This window comes from Odontesthes bonariensis, chromosome 5, assembly GCF_027942865.1.
Source record: "Odontesthes bonariensis isolate fOdoBon6 chromosome 5, fOdoBon6.hap1, whole genome shotgun sequence".
Lineage (NCBI taxonomy): Eukaryota > Metazoa > Chordata > Actinopteri > Atheriniformes > Atherinopsidae > Odontesthes > Odontesthes bonariensis.
This window is the reverse complement of record NC_134510.1, coordinates 13,964,051-13,986,911: the sequence shown is the minus strand read 5'-3', so window position 1 is coordinate 13,986,911 and position 22,861 is coordinate 13,964,051. Positions and strand designations below refer to the sequence as shown.

The following is a 22,861-nucleotide window of genomic DNA, read 5'->3' as shown; positions in this document are numbered from 1 at the left end:
CACAACAACTGTTAAACCTATGTTCCTCACTCTGACCTAATCATCACAGTCAATCAGACAGACCTCAACAGAGCCGTGCATACAAAAGAGCCCAACAAACACAAAGACTTTGAAGCCTTTTGTTAAAAAAAATAAAAAAATTGGGCAGCCCAAGAACTGAAAGACTTTAAGCTGTCAACTAACAGCCTTATATCCTGTGTTTCTTTCAAAAAGGGGGTGTTACTATTTTTTCACCTAAACTTTTGCTTGCGTCCATTTTTGCTATGTTGAATTTTAACATTTTACACTTACCATTGCAACTTTTGAAAATCGCAGCAACTCACAGAATGTTTTTTTCTTGTCACTTGAATTTGTGCCAGAAAAAAACTGTTCATGTTTCTGGATGCTTTACCTTCCTTTTATCATTGTAGACCAATCAGTATTTGAAAGGGCAAAATAATCTATAGTCTATTTAATTATTTAGTACTTTGTTACAGCTAATAACTAGAAAAAAAAGACATAATAATAAAAAGATAAATGAATTTAAACGTGACAGAATTTTTACCATGCTAAATGTCTTTCTTATAATTTAGTCCGTGTATTATACAAAGCTGCAGCCTTAAAAACAGACACACACATATGCTCAGGTTGATTAGCAGGGCTCCTGTGAGTGTGTCACGTTTTAGTGGAAAATTACAGCTCTTTCAACAATTCCACAGTCGGAATCCCATTCCAAAGTGGATTTTATCTGCAAATCACAATTATTTTGTTCATGCTCTGTTTTAATGGGCACCCCCGCTGGGCTGAAGAAGACACTTCTCTATTCATAAATGTATTACTGCTGGGGAATCATTAACTTATTGTTAGCAGCACGACTGATGGCTTATTGACATGACAACATTCAACCAGCACTTTTGTCTTTAAGCCGTACGTCCATATCACTGAAAACAATGTCATCCATCCCATTTCCACCACTCCCCTCGTGTGTTTGAGCTTAGTGGAAGGCTTTTCAGTCATGGGGGGGGGGATGAAAAACACATTCAGCTAAAGATAAGTGCATCCTGCGTTTCAGGGAAGACTGAAGAGTTTTTCTTTTCTTTTTTATGATGAGGAATAACAAAAACAAAAGATATCACAGTAAATGAGAAATAGGGGCTCTGGAATTATGAAAGGCAAATATCTCTGTTTACTGGAAACGTCATTTTCAGGCTACAGTTCACATCAGCTTAAGAGAATGGTGATAAAAGCCAAAGGAGTGAGAAAAGAGAGCAAGGAAATAATGTGTGAATTATCTGTAAAGTGAAGCCCTGTCTAATATTTATGGCTACAGGAGAGCCACAAAGTCAGTTTGCACAGATGGTGGCCATCCTTGGTCAACATTCAAATAAAAACGGAATGAGCGTCCCCCTCTGTGTCCAGCTATTCCTCTCCCAGTGAATGCAGACACAGATAAAAGGACGGGGTGTAAAAGTGTTTAAGTAGGCAGAAGTTGTAAAGGAGAAAGAAAGCAGAATCACTATTCACTGCTGGCGCAATCCTTTCTGCCTTGTTGAACTTTATTAAATTCTGTCATTCTCTCCTTCCTGTCTGGTTCTCTTTGTCAACTTCTTCTCATGCGTAACTCAGATGTTTTTTTTCTTTCTTACTTTTTTTCCTTCTTTTTTTTTGTTAAGGTGCTCTGGGGGGCACTCAGGCTGAAAGACTGTGTTGGTGATAATCATACAACAATGTACCAATAAGAATCCCACAGAGATGATTTAGAAATCTGGAGTGTGATGTCTGGCTGCTGAGAGATTATTGTGGCGAAAATAGCCAAATTATTTAGGATCTTCACTCATCTGTATTCAACCTAGAGATCTACACAGATGTAAGTTTGTCTCATGCAGTTCACTCTCACACAAGAATGTGTGATAGTTATAGTTTCACCAAACAAAAGGCTATGAAATAGTAAAATGACTGCACTTTCTGGGCTACAGAATTATTGCATATTTCGACCGTTTTTAAATCATAACATTTTTACATTTTGCATCCAATGAAACTGTCAGATATTATATAGAAATTACATATAGAATATATATGTATTATGTGTAAAAAAAAATGTTTATAAGGATATAAGAGTGGGTGGAAAGTGGTCCTTTACCTTGGTTCAGGCCCCATCTGCCCAAATGATAGCGATTAAATCTGCACTTTTGTCGTTCATTGTCAGTAACAGCTGGTTAAGGTTAGGGATTTGTGCTGCTCTGTTGAAGTACTACTATGTTTTGGACACGTGGACAAACGTACCTATTAAACAATCCCCTCGTTTACATGTGAACGAGGGGATTGTTTTCTAATATGAATTCACGCATTCAATAGTCAGACATGCAAATTGTCAGCCTAGTTATATGCTCTTAAATTTGAAAGAAAAACAATGACCTTGGGATGTATCATTGCGGTAATATGGGAAATAAAAAGGTATTTTATTTTCTGTTTTAATGGTTAATCAGTTACATTTAATGCCTAACCTTAACCAAGTACCTTTGATATTCTATGAAGTTGTTCAGTAGTAGAGCAAAGGAAGGTAAAAAAAAAAAAGGAAGTGTAAAAAAACAGCGTCAAGCTTGGACTTCAACAAAAGTCTCATGCTTTGCGAGTTGAGTAACTATCCCCATCTTTAACCCTCCTCCTCTTCATCCTCTTTTCATGGTTTGTATTACTTGTTGGCAAGTCAGCACTACAGAATGATGTTTTCCTGTTGCTCTCTTACTGTTGCCATATTGTGCCGCATACTGCTGCAGAAGGATAACGGGCAATGAGCAGCTGTGGAGCGATTCCCCTGCACATTGCACAGTGACCACGTGGCAGGAGGTGACGAGTTCAGAATGAGTTGTCCATTTAGCAATTTTTAAGTTCATTTTCAATTTGTGCTCAAGAACAGCTGAATGGCAACACTGAAAAAATCTTTGAGACTTGGTCAATGGTAAACAGAACTCTTCCAAGAGCACAAAGCTGTACAACTTGTAGTCCTAACATCTTCATTTCCATTGTCTGTTGTGTCATCAGGCTTTCCATCACCTTGATTCATTCTCCATTTAAGGTCTGGCTGCTCCTCTCTTAATTATATAATCGAGTTCCACCCTCCTCTTCTGCAGCTCTGACTGAAGAATTTGCACCGACCCATAAAAGCTCCCTAACAGTTGTTGTTTTTCTGAACAGTTGGTTAAAATTTATCATACATTTGCATATAAACTCAGCATTGATTCATTTATTTCAGACAAATGAGGCAGGAGGTGACGTTACCCACTAATTGGGTAGATAATCGGAATTAAATAAAAAACTAAAATCTCAAAAACACAATTGTGTGAGAGAAATATGGCTCCTCTCTCATATGATCTCATGACCTGCCCAGATTTATGTTGCGACCCCTGTTTGTAGCCCAGCTTTTATGCTGGGAATAACTCATCCACATGGGGATTTTATTTATGTAGTCATGATTTTAAAAGTGAAAAGTGATGTCCATTTAAGACTGAGATTTAAACTAAAGCATTGACCTAACGTAGACACATATTATCAACACTATTACAACACAGACCTCCACTTGCCACAATTTGTAGCAAATTAAATTTCAGTGTAATTAAACTACTCTTCTTGTTGCCAGGCGTTCAGTAGGCGCCCTGCATTCACTTTGAGGCGTTTAGGACTTCTCTATGAATCTGCTCGGCAATTCTTACCTTTTCTTTCTACCTAAGAGATGAGTTTAGACGCAAAGTATGTGTGTAGTCTGGTCATTCTTTACAGCAGCTATGAAAGCCACGCTAATGGATATGAAAGTCAGATCAATTGGCCGGGAAAGGGAGATTAGGGAGGGATGAGTCACCATATTCCTCCTTCTTGACAACCATGTTGTGCCTTGCAGCCCCTCTAGAGACATCGCTGATTGATGCCTATCTTTCATCAGTTCAGCTTTAATCTGACAGTCCATGTGCTTCATAATCATATCAGCGAAAAAAATCTATATCACATCGGCCTCTCTTTCCCACCTGTGGAGCAGAATATATGTTTGCTTTCATGGGACCCCCTGCCCCCACAACAGATAGAGAAAGACAAAAGAAGAGAAAAAGCTGACAGTAGTGTGAGGTAGGCCTTTATCTATTGATCACATTCTGAAGAAATAAAAAAGTAAGATTAAGAGGAGATGAGGACGAGGTCAAGAAAAGCTTCTTCCGTAAAGTAAACAGGCATTGTGAAGTGCCATTCTGGTAAGAAGAAGAGCCCACTTTCTCCTGATGCTGGCCAAACAAACAAACAAACAAACAAACAGCGGCGAGACAGAGTGCAATCACTGACCTTTGTTCAAAGAAGCCATCTAATCTGTTTCCACTTTACTTAATTAGAAAAAGCAGAGAGATTTTTAATGTGACCAGTGTTAATGGGAAACAGCTCAAAGGTGCTAATTAAATAGACAAGAAAAACTTGTCTCTTTGATATCTTTCAGGCCATCAGTCTATTTATTCAGCCATTACAAACTTGGCAAACTTGCCTCTGATTGTTCGCTGATTTTAAAGTCATTTAGTGACTTAAATATTGCAACGTCTCAGTGTTTGTACTGTCAGTGAGTGAATATTTGTTTCTCAAATGTATAGGCACTGCAGAATTACGGGGTCAAATATTACAGTTCGGTAATTTAAGCTCTCTTCTTCCTCCGTTGCTGATGGCTCTTCCCCACTGAAGGCTAAATCTTTATGCAGAGGCTGATTAACTGCTGCTTTACAGGATCAGCAGAGGTAACATGTGTGCCCTTGAGGTGGCAAATGCATTAATTTCCTCTTTGACTTTGAGTGTTAAAAGGAGACGGCACAGCTGCTCTAGCAAAACATGTCACATTATACGTTTGAGCGTTTGAAGGAGGATGAGAGGTGGCCAACTTTAACGCCAGCGAAAATTTAAAAAATGCCACAAACTCAGAAAAGTTACTGTCAAAATTGATTCTAATGATAATAACAATAATTCTGATGTACGTAACAATAATCAAAGCAAAACTAAACTAATAAAGTAAAAAGGCTGACACACAGCTACCTTATCAGGATACAGGCAAAGCCACTTGCTTAGAGACACAGTAGATTATAATTTATAGTATTTTAAAACACATGCATTTTTCATTGAACACAATATGTATATTCACTAAAGTGCGGTAATTTAATATATGCTTAAAATATTTCAATTTGTTGAAAAAATGTATATTAAGGTTTTAGTTATCAAACTGATAACTGTCTAAAAAAGATCCAGCATACTGTTTATGGACTGAGCTACAGTATAGTAATAAATAGTTGTAAATCCATCAGGGAAATAGAGAAAGATCCACAAAGTTCAGCGAAACCATTCTAGTTCTGCTATTTCTATCATTAACCTTCGTCTTGTGTTAGTTCCCTGTTACCATCCCTTATGTTAACGGGTCGGTTTTGACCCGTGTTTTAATTTAGTTGTAAAATACACTAAAAACAATGATCTATCATCCAATTTGTTTCTCATCTCTTGGTTACCTTGTTAGGCTTCCTTATCCATAAAAATATTGGTTTTAGTATTTTTGGTGTGGGCCCCTGGGCCTTGTTTTTGTCAGTATACCCCTCAATTTCAATAAAAAAAAATGGGTTAGCTAAAACAAGACAAAATGAGAATCCCCTAAAGCTCACATGATTGGGAGAGGAGCTGGCTGTCAGTATGTTGGCTGACAGTGAACTTGTGATTTCAGTTTTGGCTCTAATTATTGCTTTATAATCTTATTTTTATAACTGGGTCAAAACCGACCCTAACAACACAAAGGTCTTAATTTCAACTAGAGCATTTTATAATTTAGTGAAAACAATTTTTTTTGTTTTATTTTGTTGAAATAGAGGTTCCTGACGAAGTCATAAAGCCTTGATGCAATAAACAAATTTATATGGTTATTTTATGCATTTAAAACCTAAAAACGGGTCGGTGCCGACCCTAACACAAGACGAAGGTTAATTGTTATCTATTACTGTATCTCTCCTTCCTGTGGTGTGTAACTATAACTTAAAGCTGCTTTTAAGCATAATATGTACTTAAAACTATATTTTCTGTGTACTCGTGGGCCTGAAAATAATTTTTTCAATCATTCTGTTGCTCTGAATAATTGTGCTCTTGTGAACGCACAGTTTTTTGCAGATTTGAGGGCAGTAAAATCAGTGATCATGTGGATTTTTTTGTTCCTCTGTGCTCTTCTGATTAGTCTAAAAAGGGGGAGGTGTTGTACACACATATACAAAGATATAATTTCTGTACACAAAGGTACTTTTGTCAGAAAGGAAACAGCGATGGTGCATAAGGAAATTAGTGTTGACATTTGTTTAAGGTACAAAATCACCATTGGCAACTAAGGGTACATTTAATCATTATAAAGTATAGGCACATACATAGGCAAAACTCTCATTAGCTTATTCTGAACTCCTTTTAATCTTCTATTAAATCAAATGGCAGTAATTATTTTATTGTAAAGTGAGTTTGTTCATTTAATAAGTGCAACAGAATAAAGTGCTTCCATTTTCCTTCATAGTTACTCCCCATTTGACTTATTTTCATAACAGCCGTTTAGACAGTTTTATTGTTGATTTATTTTGCCATTCTTTGAGTTCCTTCATTATTATTTTGTGACCTTTTCATTTATTGACACAGGCTGCATGGTAGTGTGGTGGTTGGCACTGATGCCTCACAACAAGAGGGTTCCCATTTCAGATGGGAATGTGAGCATGCTTGATACTTTGTTTCTGTGATGGACTCTGTGATGGTCAGCTGGCCTCGGCCGCAGGATGTCCAGGATGAGGTGGGTAAAGAAAATGGATGGATGGAATGAAAGGATGCGACTTTGGTTGCTGAATTTAAGGGTTTGTTTTCTATTTCTTATTTTGTACCAATCATAAAGGCACATTTTTGTCACTGGTGGTGTAGATTGTTCTTGCACGGGCACAGACAACAGGTCACGGAAATAAACTGATTTTCAAAGAACAGAGCTCAGTCACGGTCAGTCAAACTGAGTAGCTTATTTTTTCTTTATAAAAAAAAAAACAGATCGCATTATTTTCAATATTTATTGTTGAATATTTATTGTTTTTTTTTTTTTAAATGAACATTTTTAAATGAAAAACTTTCCTTTTGAGCTGCAGTTTTACATCTTGTACTAAATTGAAATCTACATTCTTCTTTGCATTTATGCATGCTCCCTGTACATGCTTGCATTCGGACATAAAGTACCTTATATATTCTGATAACCGATGCCAAACAGCAGACAAAAAAAACTTTAATGTGCTTTATAATTTTCCTTTCTACAAGACGTTCTTTAAACAGCCCTTTTACTGCTATAACATTTTTTGTACACTTATTAATTTAAAAGTTATAAAGATAAAACAAAAAGCTATGATTATTTCTTCCTACGTGACATGACCTCAACCCCATGTTATGCCCCCTTAGCCACATCAAAGACCCCCATGTATGGGGGTCTTGTGTGGTCTGCCTCTCAGGGACGGCAGGAGACGCAGGAAACAAATTAGCTGTCTTGACCTTGGCCCAAGTTTCCCGTCCAACCCTCATCCTCCTCCTCCTCCTGCCCTTCATCAGGCCACTTCAAGGGTCAGCTGGATGACAACATGCCTGTTATATATATTGCATTAGAAGCTCTTACAGTAAAGTTTAGGCCTTACGTGAGTAATAGGAAATTAGGTTTATGAGTTCACTTTATACATATGTGGTCAACTGGATGTGGTTAGGATGATAACCAGGCACAACTGTCATATTCATGCTGCAGAGTAAGATTTGTTTTGTGTCGAAAACACTGTAAGTTTTAAGAGAAAAAAAAGATTACTTCTACAAAAATGGAGTCAAGCTCATGTGAGGGTTAATATAAGGTGCTGAATGAAGTCAGCTACACTTCAGCAGGGGAGTAAACAGGGAAATCACATGAAGAAAGAACATTTCCCGATGCCGCAAAGCCTATTTCACCCTCACTCTCAAGTTCAAAATTGTTGTCACACACACGCACTCACACACATTGCTGACCCTGTGAATGAAAAGTGGAGTTTCTGTCATGGCACTAACTTATAAATCTCATAAGAAGCCCAGTTCTAACGTCTGTCGGTGCCTAAAATGAGAGACGTTTGGTCGAAGGAGTGAAAAGAATCCTTTCAATGACTGATATTGGACTGTAACACCAACAAGCAAATCTAATTCTCAAATTTCACACAGAAGCACGATTATGTGCATCAGTGCTCAGCCTGAGGGGGGAAAAAAAAAGAAAAAAAAGTACCTGGGATAAACAGATTAGAGAGGTAGCAGCACTATATTAATGTTCATACTCTTCATTGATCTGTGAGGACTACTTGATCTGGTGAGCAGCTTCCTTCTACCTATATTTCATTCATAATGTGATACATTGTGCATCAATAACAATGGTAAGCGCCGATACTCTCTCATGCTGGCTCACAGCATTTATTGATCCCAGAGTGAAGTAAACATGTCTTTAACACATGGGACTGTCACTCCTGGAAGATATAACAAAACTGTCAAGGCACACTCCTCTTTATTACACCCTCTAATGATGACAGGAATCGATGCTTCACATCACAAATTATCATCAGAGAAGTTGATAACAGTACACGTGGAAAACGAGGAAGTTAATGAAAGGCACCTTCGTGTGGTTAAGGCAACGCAAGCATATACTCAAGACACATGTTCATTGCTCACCATTTGAAACTCTCTGAGCTGGAGATTGTTTACTTGCTGTATGATTCAACCAGTGTTCTGGGAATGGATAACAATAAATACATACAGTAAAATGACTCAGGGGCATGGCTTTGGCTGTGTACCAAATTGACCATATCCTTATGACTAAACGGCAGCTTAAAGCAGAGCAATTTCCTCTGGATTTTCAGCAGGCAGCCAAGTAAAAATGATTATAGGTGTGAGCTTTGAGTTGTGTTTGAGCAGCATGGTTTTTTTTTTGAAAACCATGGAGTCTTTTTGCGCTCAGGCTGGCAACAGCATTTGTGTTTGTTCTGACTCTTTTTTTAGAGCTTAAAACCAGTAAGTTTTTTCATGACGAAATGAGCTAGTGAATCCTGCATTAGAAATTATTCAATCCTCCTCTTCTACCCCATTTTGAGATGTTCCTCCTTTTAGAAAGTAGATTGAAATATAATTTCAGACTGAATTTCATGAAACGTTTTTTTATTGTCTGTTTTCATTTTATTCAACCTATTTTTGCACTAAATTCTATCAGCTATGGGTTCATTCGTTAAATTAGATATTAAGAATTGGCTCCTCTTTTGAGTGGCTGTTACAACTTCTGGCTCCACTGTAAAGCAAAATGATCATTTCATATGAGAAGTTCCATGACCAAACATCTTTGTATGATGCAGGGATTTAAGACGCAAAATAAAACACACTAAACCTTGAAAATATTAGCTGCCAAATGAAATTAAGCCAAAAAAGCAAAAATGTACATCGATGAAACAACTTGCTGATATCCGATAGTGGGACTAACATTGGCCTGCTTTGTTGCCAGAGTAATGTAACAGTATTAACTGAGTCATGTAAAGTGGTGGTTAAACAACAAGCCACCAGTTGCTGATGGCAATGACTGAAGTGTGTGTGCGTGCGTGTGTGTGTAGATTCCTCTGAAGTGAGATCACATGGCCGGCAGTCTGAGCCCAGACAGTAGGAAGTGAAAGTGCCACTGCAGCCACAACACAGGTCAGATCTCAAACATGCTTTTCCGCTTTACAGTGCAATCGCTCTTCTCGTTTTACTCACAAAACTCCAAGGGATATTTGCAGACCAAGGACAGAGGATGAGCCGAAGTTTAATGATGTAACAAGATGACAATGGGAGGAATCGGAGGCTGTGAGGACACTTTTTTTGTCTCTTTTAATCTCAGGATCCAAGACAAGAAGCAGAACAAGTGTTCTAAAAGAAGCACAAGATTAGATGGGTGAATGAAACAATAATTCTTAAAATTGCATTTTGACATTTTGTTTATTCATGAATTGAGTTTATTTCTACTGCAAAAAATGTTCATGTTTCGTACTTTCTGCGGGAAATGGCAGAGCAATGATCACAGCAACTGTGAAGAAATAAAGTTACGTTTGATCTTATTTTCAAGCCTGCTTTTGTATTCAAGAAACAACTTGATGCTGAGCTCACAGATTCATTAGAGGCTCTTTATGTTAGTCATCTAATGAGCTGAGCCTTGAAAGTGATTTGGATGGGGGGAAAAAAAGGGGGACATACTACAGGTGCCTGGGTTTGAGTTTATTTTCTCACCGTGTCTGACATCAAGCGAGGGAGAGAAGGGCAAACTTGTGAGGTTTGACAAAGACAGCAGCAGATGTGGAAGTGTGAAAAATAAAACGGAAGGGGGATAGCTATTTGTGAGCAATGAAGAAAGACATAAAAAAACAGCCTCTCACTGAGATAGTTGCTCTAAATGAAATACCTGCAGATTGCATGTTGCTTTGCATTCGCTGGGGTATTCAATTTTAATTAGGGTTTTGGAGACATCTTTTATCAGACTGTCACTAATCTCTCTCGTTCTCGTCCTCCCACCCCCGCCTCTCTTGAGCACACGAACGCATGCAAACACACACATAAATACACCCATCTCATCCTAACATTAAAAAAAATGCTAATTCACACACACACAAGAAAGAAACCGAAGTACCAAAAGAAAAAATAAATAAAACATTGCATGCAACAATTTGCCTGATGCACAGATGATATGTTTTTATTTATTTCTTTAAAAAGTAATGATTTGCAGACATAACCAATGTCCCATTTCATGGTGGAGAACAAAAAAAACATTATCTTTACTTTTTAATTGCATTTTCTTAGGGGCAAAGGTGATAATTAATTTTGCTCAGGGAAACGCACATGAACCGGTAACAAGATTTTACAAAAATGTTAAATAGTATTCTTGCCTTCAGTGCCACAATTTGAATTCTAACATGATTACTCTATGAAAGGACGGTGTGGGAATGAGTAAGAAGCAAAGCAGAGCAAAAAAAGATAATAAAAAAAAGCATTGTACTGTTCTGAGTTGTTTGAGGACAAAAAGCTACACTGAAAAAAAACAAAAACAAAAATGAAACAATGATTGCTTTACAATTAAAGTTTGATAATATAGATTTATAAAAAGATAAATTAGTAATATTCTAATTTAAGAGTATAAAGTCTAAAGAGTATCCTTCTCTCGTTGTGCTTGAATATGAATGAATACAAATATATTTACAAAATGGGAAATAAATGGGAATGGGAATAAAAAAAAAGCTAATGTGGCTAAATATAATCATTACAGTGCAAACACGTAAAAACAGCTTTAATTGTTTTTCAACGTGGCAACTTCTGGCTATAAAATGTCCTCTTCCGCCCTTGTATTCTATCTGTGTGTGGTGTGGTGGTTGGCCTGTCTTCCTCTCTTCATTCCTGGACCTCTTCCATTGTTAGTCACCTAGTTTATTGGCTGGAGCAGCCGTGGCGTACTGGACATCATCTGAAACTACAAACGACAGGATGCAATAAGCTGGAGAATAGCAGCAATCTGAGGAAAGTTCTCCATTCACCAGAGCTCCCTAACTCTCTGTCTTCTTATCCTGGGCAGAAAATAAAAAAATCAATACGGGCTCACAGGGCTTGATAAAAGTGCTGGACAGGGGGAGAAGCAACGCTGTATATAGTAAATTAAAGTGATCAAAATTTTCCAGTCGACTCAGCCCGCCGCCTACATAAACTAACAACCCTGTCTCCACAACTGTCCATCATCCCCCTCCACCCACCATCTCCATTCTCTGCTACGGCATTATTTCAATATTTCCACTTGATTGGTTTTCATGGCTTTTCTATTAGTGTCATTCTTTGTTTTATATTACTTATGTTAACTGTAACATAAAAACATAATGCAACAATATAACTGCTGCTACCCAAAGATTTATGGAGGGAAACAGTTGTATTTTTGCATCGATTCTTCTAAATGCAACAACTATATCTTGCAAGTGGAAAAATTAGTTAGGAAATACATTTATCTTTTTTTTTTTTTTTACTAGGCTGTGGTATAAAATGTGAACAAGATGCCAGCCTAAAAAACTGCTCCACGTAGAGGCATGTTGTGGTATCATAGGACTGTTTTAAAAAGGACATCAATTCCAGTACATTTTGTGGACATTTTATAGTCCCTGTCTAGACACTTTTTAAAGTATGCCACACGTTAGGATTTGGTACTTTGTTGAACATCCCACATAAGAAGTAAAAGCAAGTCATCTTTCTCACTTACTTAAAAAATTCTGAACATCCTTCTGAAGTCTTGCCTTTCAGAAGCCACAAAATCCTAACAATGGCCCATTTGGACGGCACAGTCACGTGCAGCATTTCCAAACATTTATATGTTTTAGACCAATGCATGACAACTGTTTTCTCACCTCTGACTTACGTTCAGCTAATAATGCCACAACACTTTACTAAAGAACTTTTGTCACTTTGCTCATTGATTTTGAGCAATCACATCACTTAAAATGCATTCTGTTTTAAACACAACCCTCATCTACATGAAAACCATTTTTGCTATTTATATTTAGATGCTCTCACAACCGCAACAAGTGACATATTCTTTGAACGTTATCATAGGTCATTCCGGCCTGGATAAGCAAACAACCCACGGGTTCGCATTTGGGAGGAGGACAGTTTCCGTCAACTCTGCACATTCAAAGCCCACATTGGTCCTCATACAGCATGAATATGGCCTAAAGGGAAGCAAGGGAGAGATTCAGCCTTATTTAGTTGAGCTTCAGTCAGACCCAGACGGAGATGAAAAGTCAAATGTGCAACAAAAACAGCTTCCGGCCGACGTTTTACAACGGTGAGTGTAGTTAACATGTTTTATATGTTTATGGCATGTTTGTGGGAGTATACAGCATCCTATGTCACCTGGAAAAATAAATAAACCATTTTATGTTTCTATTCTCTATTGCCTATTGCCCTGCTATTTTGTTTATTCCCAGCTATAATGTATCTCATGCAGCAACAATGTGAATTTCCCCACTGTTGGACTAATAAAGTTTTTTCTTATTTTATCTTATTTTCTACAAACTAAAAATATGAACAAAAGTTGTTTTTTACCTACACATCGCCACAAAGTCTATATGCCTTACATACCTATTTATGTTTCATGTTACAACTTGTGGCTCAAATATGAAGGACACTGTCATATACCAACAAATGAGCCAGTATTATGTGAGGCTAACACTAACTAAGTATTTAGTAACATGTAAAGCAAAACTTGCTTATTAATAATTACCCTAATCATGTGCTTTGACCTGTTAAACTTATAACCATTTACAAGTGAGAGCAAACTCACTCGCTCCTGTGGACTGAGAGTTAATAATCTATCATCCTCATCCTCTTCTTTGCAATTCTAAAAAAACGACAATTTTTGAGCTTCTTTTCTTTTTGTCGAAGCTACCAGTTCCACTGTGTTACATTTAGAGCAATCTAATCCAGTTTTTTCCTTCATGCTTGCAGGGAAAGGATCAAGTGGTTGGAGGTCAATATTCTCATTAACCAAAAATGACTTATTATCTCCATGTAACTAATTAGAAAAATATGTTAGCAAGAGGTTTTTTTTTGTTTGTTTTTTTACATTCAGCAGATACAAAGTAACTCATTTGGAGATGAGCTATTTCACACCGCTGAATGGAAGTATTTTACCAATGTTTTGGTGTCCGTCAGCCCTGATATGTTAATCTCTATAGCTGCTAAATCCCTCACTATGCACACAAGCTCGTTGCTTCTTGTCATTTCTTAGGTGCCAGACTATAAACATTAGAATTATCTCTTATTATCACCCCCCACCATCCCCCAAAAATAGATTCAGACAGTTTTTGTAAACAGAATTATTGTGAGCAGTGAATTAAAACAGTAAATGATAGGTATTATATAGGTATTATAAGCAAAGGTTTGTATTACACAGCACATAGATTATAAAAATCACAGCGCCCAGAGGAGCTGCATGGTTGGTAACGGTGGCATTGTTACTTCAAATAGTGCCACTCCTACTATCTCATCATTTCAGTTCTAATTGGGTTATATGTTATGTAGGTTAATCACAAGCTATGAGCCAAGACAACAGGTAGACTTACTCTGAGAGCAAAGGTCTTGCTAATAAGCTTATGTTCCTTAAAGTCAAGACTATAAATCCTCATAAAATTAGCCTGTTGCTCCCTTCCCACTCCTGCATTTGCTTTTTATAATCTTCCTTTTGCTCCTTTTAGCTGCTGCCACTGTCATAACTGCCTGTTTTCCATCGTGCTGACACAACTAATTTTCCTAACAAATTCAAGCAAAGTGTAACAAAGTTGGTATCTTCATCTAAATTGAGGTGATCTTATAATGTCTTACAATTAAGGTTATAATTCAGCACATTAACATTCTCTGAGTGTTTACGTGCCTTTACATGCAGTGCAATACATGCTGTCACCTTGACTGTTAGAAATGTGTGCGGCCACACATACACTAATTCAATTACCGTAATTCCTGCAGCAGCTGACTCACTCTGCTTATGCTTGGCCCATGCCATCCCCCCACACACTGCCCCCCTGGCACATTGTCCAACTTACTGTAAGAAGGGATTAATATGGATTGCCCAATCCAGTTTAGTCTCATGGTGTGTGAGCTTTATCGCAGAACTAAGCTCAACACTGATAACTGCAATTTGATGGCTGTGTATTACATTTGTGTTACCCCGTGTGCATTCACTGAATTGTTCGTTAGCGGCAGGATCTCCAAAATGAGTCGACAAAGCGATTCAACGATGCAAACTCTAACTGCCTCATCATTTTCAAGCCCAACATCTGAAAACTTCATTTCCCATCCCAAAATTTCTGTCCCAAACCAATTAACTCATTCAAAACTTCATGTCCTTCCATCAGACTTAATGGTAACAACTATTAATCTTTTCAGTGATTGGGTTCATGATGAATATTATGTGGGACAGCCTCCCAGCTGACACCAAGGCTGATTAAACTGACCCCCAATGCATTTTTATGTGCGCCCGTACTGTGTGCGCCAATGTGACACTGCATGTGTGTGTCAGGGATCAGCTTAAAAGAAACACCATCCACTTGAACCGTCGCTCGCTGTGACCTAATATCCTGTTGACCCGAGTTAGACAGCAGACAGCCTTGAGACACTTAAATCCAACCGTAACCCAGAGCAACATGCACATGTCCTGTTAGCTCACATCACAGGGACCAGGAACCTACAAGGCTTTCCGCCAAAAGCCTGCACAGTTCTGTCTCATCTTCAAATGGCATGTTTGCTGCAACATAACACCCATGTTCAAACCAGAACCAGGATGAGGTTTCCTGACAAAAAATACTGTAAAATGGGCCGTTAATTAGACCAATTCGTGCCATGTATAGGCACTCACACTATAATTACTTTTGTCCTCACTGATTTAGCTCAAAGCTCAATCAAATAAACAACATATTTTTTGTGCTTTTCTTTTTTAAACTAAACTGGGCAGGGAGCTTAGAAAGACACACGTCAACAGATTACAAGTCAAATGCACTAGCTCAGCGGATTAACACTGAATCCTATTTATCAATGTCTTATTATTGTATTAGCCATGCCGATCCTGTCAAACTCTGGCCTTCTGTTTCCATATTTATCTTTTATCATCTCTTTATAAAGCAAAAGACGTCCAATGGAAATACGATAAGACTCCAGTCCAGTTGAAAAGCGCTTGTAAGTCCTGTGTTTACAGCTTAATACTTTAAGAAAAGATTACAGAAGGGTCATCTTGTGCACATTTGAGAAGCAATGGCCTTAGTGTATCGCTCTGAAACTGTTTCCCAAAGTGTTTCTGTAAGGGTTGCACAACAGCAAATTAATTGCAGATCTTTACTGTACGCTGCAAAGCAGCTTAAGGAAGCAGTTATTAAACCACTCGAAGCCAGTGTATTCAAGCAAGCTGTGACCACTAGTATCAATATGAGAGGGTTGAGTACAGTTTTAAAGTATGGAAAATGATGACATGTGTTGTCTGTGAAAAAACTGTGATTTTTTTTCCTTTTATGTTTTCCAAAAGATAATACTCATTTCTAAAATCAACTAAACAAGCAAGCACTTATTTTCATTTTAGACTGAATCCTGTGTATGATGCTGGTCAGAGATTGTCTGCATGCACAGTTTGCAGCAGGTACATCTGAAGCTTAGCTCAGCCTTATACGGAGCGTGATCGATGAGTTTGTTCCCATGTAAACACACACAGCCATAAAGCTCCTATGCATTGCACACTCAATCACACACCGATGCGCACACATAAAACACACACAAAGCTTGATTTTGAAGGGTCCTTAATCACAGCTAAGCAATTGACTGATCAATGACAGAAATCAGTAGCAGCTGTGGAATGCAAAGAGGACTGTTTTTATCAGTTTCTTTATTTTGCTCCATTTTTATCACAGCTTATATTTCTCTCAGTGTAAGCAGGCTCCAATCCCCACTGAGGTATTAATTAAAATCTAAATACTAAATATTGATTGATACCTTATCAGGGCATTGCAGTTGGTCTGCCCGCTATTGATCCAGCCTGTGATTTATTATCATATTTAAGAAAAATCATTTTGCGTGATTATACGAGGTAATGGATTTTTAGCAACGGTGTAATTCTTTTTTCTTTTAGTCTGTATCATGTTTGCTATGTTGAGGCTGGAGCAGATTTCTCAATTGCATTCGGAGATTACTGATATCCTTGGTACTGTGCCCCCTCCCCCTGAGCCCTCCTTTCAGACTTGCCTGGCCTGCGAGGGACTAAAGCTTGTGTCAAAGAACGATCCCCACTCTTGTCATTGGGAATAATGGGTATTGGGATTACCTCTTTAATCACAACAAAGATTAACAGATGGTATGAGAACAGTTATTAGCAAACATCTTGCACTCATCAAATCAATAAGATGATTTGTAATCAGGCTGTTGGTGCGAGTGAAAAGGGAGCCGTGGATGTTCCCAGTGAAAGATCCTGGCAATCAGAGACTACTGTGTAGCAATTACCTCTCCACCAAATAGGTGCTCTTCCTCCACTGGCTGGCAGTCCTCCAAAAAGCACGCCAGACTGATCGCAACACAGGGCATTAACACGGCAAAACACAAAACATCGCATGGGTAACCTTGTATTTGATCAGGTGTTGGGTTGCTCTGTGATTTCATTTCACTTTGTGCCTTTTAATTTGGTGGATCGCTCCTTGTAGCTGAGGGGAAAAATCTAAATGTTTACACATGCTGTCTCTCACTACAAAAGACCGTATAGCTCATTAGCGGGCAACCGTAAATAAGTCAGTGTGGGGACAAAGATGGAAGACTATAGAAACTACACAAAAAAGGGTTCCTTGTGCAAATATTTCTCCCCAGAGACAGAGGCGGCGGGAGAAAGAGAAAGGCTGAATGTCTGTTGACATACCGCTGCATCCAGTACTGTAAGCTGAAGAATGTAAAATCCCCCCAACAGCAATCATGACTTTTGCTTTCTTCTTCTCAAACTGCTTAGTTGCTCTGAGAAGCAATATTGTTCTCACAATAATTTCCCGTCATGCTGGTCATACTTCACACTAAATTTTTCTGGGAAAGTGCGTCCTGTTTTTTTTTAGTCACATTGAATGCATGTGTCAGAGAAAATCCCCAAAATAATCCAGTTAGCCGGGCACTTTTGTGTTTGTTTTCAAATCTGTGTGCATGTTGCTACCCGTTTCTTATTAAGGAGGTTATATGATCTGTGTATTATGATTACTTAAAAAGAAATGGATAGCTTTGCAAGAAAATTTAACAGAAGTGGGACATGGTTCAACTTAGATGTGACTAACTTTGTTAATGATTTCAGGACCAAGCAATCAGTGCTGAGTTTTATTTATATCAGGATTTCAACATGACACAATAATTTCTGTTATATATTACAGTTATTTTTTGTCCCAGCCAAACATAGTGGCTTATTTTCTTGGAATCTAATTTTCCTCTGGAGTTAAAATGAGCCCTGCAGACCTGTAGTACGGTTAAATATTTATCTCGCTGAATCCTAAAAAAAAGTGAGAATTTTGTTATATTTAGATATCAACAAAACTAATTTTGTTGATATCTAAATAAAACAAATTTGAGTCTGTTTTTACACCGCCTCAGCTTCAACACTGGTTCCTAATGGCTGGTATCACTTTAACTCTAATTGCTGCTTTTAAAGCTCAAAGGCCTTTAACAACTGACCTCATTGTTCGTGTTGCATTCACGTTTGTTACAAGAACAGCCGAAGCCACAGAACAGAGGATGGTGTTGCGTGAATGGAAGAAAACATCTCGTCTCACGTCTTCCTACATAAGCAACATTTTGTGTCTTTTTCTTTTGGCTTCTGCCTCTTCTCTCACACAAATGTTTGCACCAGAATCCCACCCGTGCACACAAACTCGCACCTCTACTGGCAAACGAATCACTGCAACAGTTACGCAGGGGGAGACGTTTGCCCTACATTTACCTGTATGCTAACTTCCATTAGCTTTGAATCATGATGCACCGTCCCATCTCTTGGCACACGCAACCAGAAGCGCACACCTCTACACTGTAAGACAGTGTGGATGTGCACTTACCAGGATTAACCACGGCAAATGGTGCCAAAACAATGACAGTATGAAGTAACTGATGCTGTTTAAAAATTCAAGGGGTCTCTATTGAACAGACTCTGTGGCACACATATCGCTGGGCCACAGATCCCTTGCAGCCCTGCCTCTCTCTCTACCCCCACTACTTGCTGCACATCAAGACTGCTCCACCTCTTTACAAATGCAGCTATTTGGGGGGCAAAAAACAATATTTTCAAATAAAAATTACTTTTTAAAAAAAAAGCTAGAATTGAAAAGGTGAATTTGGTCTTGTGCCCATTAGAAAACACAGAGCCACGAACAAACGTACGAATAGCAACTTGCAATCCCTTTTCTGCAAACGGACACACACAAGCAGCCCTCCCTTCTCTCACACACACAAACACACGTACGTCCAGAGTCACTTGTCGAGTGGCTAATATCTTTCCAAGGTCAAACCTGACAAGGAATTCCAATGAGATTAAGTGTCATCAGTGCAGCTTTACCCTTTTCTGCTCATTGTTCTTGGAAATAGCATTAGAGCCAGAAATGACCAAAGCCTGTGTGCCATAAAACCTCTTCCCCTCTTCAATGGTGGAGCAAGTTTATATGACAGACGTTTGATACAGGGCCCGTGACTAAAGTAATAATGTTCCTACATAAATCTCTACCTAAGAGGCTTAAACTGATATGATTTGTCTGAAGGTACTGCAGTTTAATTTGAAATTATTGTTTTATTTGCCTCTGACAGACAGAATTTTATTTAGCGAGCATCAATTATTCATTCTTTAATTATCATATTCATGGTCTCTAGGGTTTTTCAGGCATTGATGAAGTAGTTTATCCTTTCTTTCAAAAATCTTTAAGAGCCGCCAGTGCTACAACAGTTTCTGTTTTGGAGTTTTCTTCAGAGATTTAGACTCTTTGTACTCTGAAAAGAGTAACTGAGGTCTCCTATTTTTTTATTATTTTTTTTTTACAGCAATGTGAATATTTTCACTCTTACTTTGCTTTGATGACATGTTTGCCTTCCTTCCCGTTGCACGTGGCAACATTTCAATGTGACACACAATCTGAGTGTGTTTTGTTTGCAGTCTCTTCTTGAGGAGCAGCAGCCTCGTCCCTGTGTCAGACACCATTTGCTGCGCTGCCTTTAACACTGAATTTGACACACAGTCCTTCGATGGCAGCAATGAGCATTTTGTCATCTCTTCTCAAGTGCCAACTCGATGTCCAATTACGCCCCGGCGACTAATTTAATTACAGTAGCAGAAGAAATGGGCTGATTCAATTCATTTCAATTAAGCTCAATTGAACCAGTCAGATCAAATTTTACTCATCTCAGGTACAAGCTGCCTGTCACTTTTTATCTTGAGCTGCCACAGCTGAATTGAAACGAGCAGGACCTGATATGATAACTTAAAATTCAGGTTTGAGTTCACTCAGACAGACTCAAATGTCCCCTAATTGCTGATTCTGGGTTCCGTGTGAGAGTAAAACACTCCACTGTCAGTGCAGGATCGCAGCCAGTTACCACTTAGTATAGAGCCCCAGCTACAATAGTCATTACTAATGCATGATGTCCACAGTTATGTATCAAATTGTGTGTGTGTGCGTTTGTGTGTGTTCTACATATTTAACTAATTGATGTGCACAGAGCAAAGCTGGATACATCACAAAGGAAAAAAAAAACAGTTATATGGTGACATTCCGACAAGCAGCTAGAGCTCATTTAAGTGTCTCATAGCAGTTTGAGTGGTTTCTGCTCAAACTGATTTAACAACACTTCACTTTTTAAAGGGTTTCAATACTATAAAAAAAACAGTTCTTTTTTTTTTTTAAAGCTGTTAAAGCTGAATATCTAAAGAAAACACACAACTCCAATGATTCTATTTTTCATTTTTAAATAATGAGTTTTTGAAATTAGAACCCCAAACAACTCACTATAATGTTGGCAATACTGTAGAGATGGATTGCCACATGTGATTAATGTAATTGCAGAACAGAAATATTAATATGGTGATTTAAGAAATATTAAAATATACTATTAAGGTGACCAAAAAAAATGTATAGTATAGTAAGTATAGCTTACATTTAATACTGGAAAGATTTCATCAGGAAACATCAAGTTCAATTAGTTAAATTCTAGTTGCAACAGTCAGGATTATACAGTGGCATATTCAGTCAATCAAACAATGTGAATAAATAGAAATAATCCACTGGCCTGATGTTATAGTCTGAGCCATTGATATTGGGTTCGTGCAATAAGAGAAACAAAAAGTTCCAGCTTGTGTGTGATTGGTGCAGATGAAGCCTGGGGAGTGCGCCATAGGCTGCTACAGTAGACTGTGGTGTGTGTAAAGGCGTCTTGGCACCAGTTGCGGCGCCGCAAAGACCTCTGATTGGACGCTGACGCAAGGTGCCGTTTTTTTTTTTTCTTCTTCAAGCTGCACTGCTTCAGCTGTCTTATCAAACGCATTTCCAAACCAAAGGACGCGCGCGTAACACCATGGCATGCGATACTTGCTTTTCAAATATATAATGGACTGCTATGTTTAAAGCTAAAGCACTCTACCTACTCTCACTGTACACGGATGCACAGCGATATACAAAAAGAAAAGAAAAAGAGGAATGAATTCAAACTTTATTTACCTCCCGGAGTCTTCCTCGCTGCCCGGCCTCCCCTCGCGGTATCCGCAGTGAAAGACCGCCTGGCGGCAGGCTGCAGACTGAGAGGAGAGGAGAGGAAAGGAGCTGTTTAGAAGTCTGCCGATGCACTTTATGATGCAGAGAGGGCCAAGCCGAGTAGCCTTTTCCTTACCTTGCCACACAGATCCAGAGGGGGTGAAATGCGTAAAAAAAAAGAAGAAGAAGAAGAAGAGAAAAAACGGTTGTTTGGGTGATTGCACGTTCCTTCTCTCCCTCCCTCCCTCCCTCCCTCCCCCTCCACTCCACCTCCACTCCACCAGCAGCGGTGCTCGCCCCTCTCTGGGTGAGGCGCGACTGGCCTCGCTCTAACAGCCTCTGTGGGGCTCCAGCTATGCAGCCAAACAGCTTTAAGGTTAAAGGATACCTCTGAGGCGCATCCGGTATCCGCGCTATCATAAAACAGGCGTTTATTTTTACTTTTCCCCCGCGACTCCTGCTCTTTAGTTAATCCAGATCCATCTTAATTTTCCCATGCTGTCATATTATGGTGTATAAAACAAATTGTATGTAAGCAGAATATATTACATTTTCATGCTGGGCGAAATGAATCACTTTCCCTGTGAATCACTTTTGCTGTTTGGCAACCCACCCTGAATCCCCCCCCCCCCCTTCTCTCTCTGTACGTGTGTGTAGTCTACACCGGATTAAATAGCACCTGGTCTTAAATGGCACCTTGCCTCGTTTCCCCTTCCCTTTCATCATCAGCAAAATAAAGATTAGGCCTACAGAGGAGATTGTATAGGCTCACCCACAGAGGTGCGGGGATCTTCGTTCCTCCGCCTTTGTGATGATATTGATGATGATGATGGCCAAGTGGACAGTTTGATTTTTGTGTGGCGAGCTAGTTATAAAGAATCAATATTATATCAAGGGGGTAACTTTGGTGATAAAGGACTTCAGCCACTGTGGCTATTCATCATAAGTCTGTAGCAAGCAGATAGGTCAAAAGAAATTATATTGCTCTAAAGAGTGTGTCTCCTTATCTCGCGGTACCAGGGGAGTGGAGGACACGCCGATCGATACAGTAGCTGCCGTATACTCCTTGCAATTATCAATAGCTGATTTTGTCTTCCTGGGGGCTGCATCTATTAATACCAGATAATAACAGGCTTTTGGACATGACTTCCGAAGGGGGTGATGGAGGGAGAAGAAGAGAAAGAAGAAAGTTTGCTCGCAGGACGACCTTGTTGTCAACAGATTTGTCTCTCATATGAGGGGGAACAGACAAGTCAGACAGAGGGAGGGAGAGGTGGAAGGCTCCAACAGAGAAGAAGAAGAAGAAGAAGAAGAAGAAAAATCTGAGGATCCATCATAACAGTAAAACTGTTTCTGAGATACATGAAAATGTATCTCAGAAACAATATTTGCAGGATTTATTTGATAAAGAGCAACGCAAGCTCGTTAAAAAAAATAAAAACAGCGAGTTGTGTCCTTATGTGTCACTGCGTCGCAATCCTTTGTCTCTTTTCCCCTCCAAGATACCTCAGGACACTTGTATGAAAAAGGAGGGGGAGAAGCTA

General features: G+C 38.8%; 1 protein-coding gene across 1 annotated transcript in view; it reads right to left on the bottom strand.

Annotated features, from left to right (window-relative positions):
• Positions 1 to 22,861, bottom strand: part of LOC142380565 (uncharacterized) — an 87,154-nt gene that overhangs the window by 62,430 nt on the left and 1,863 nt on the right. The window contains exons 3-5 of the mRNA XM_075466477.1: positions 22,090 to 22,182; positions 21,454 to 21,670; positions 21,285 to 21,361 (exon numbers count right to left, since the gene is read on the bottom strand). Of these exons, the coding sequence (XP_075322592.1) occupies positions 21,285 to 21,361; positions 21,454 to 21,670; positions 22,090 to 22,182 (387 nt within the window). The remainder of the gene's footprint in view (positions 1 to 21,284; positions 21,362 to 21,453; positions 21,671 to 22,089; positions 22,183 to 22,861) is intronic.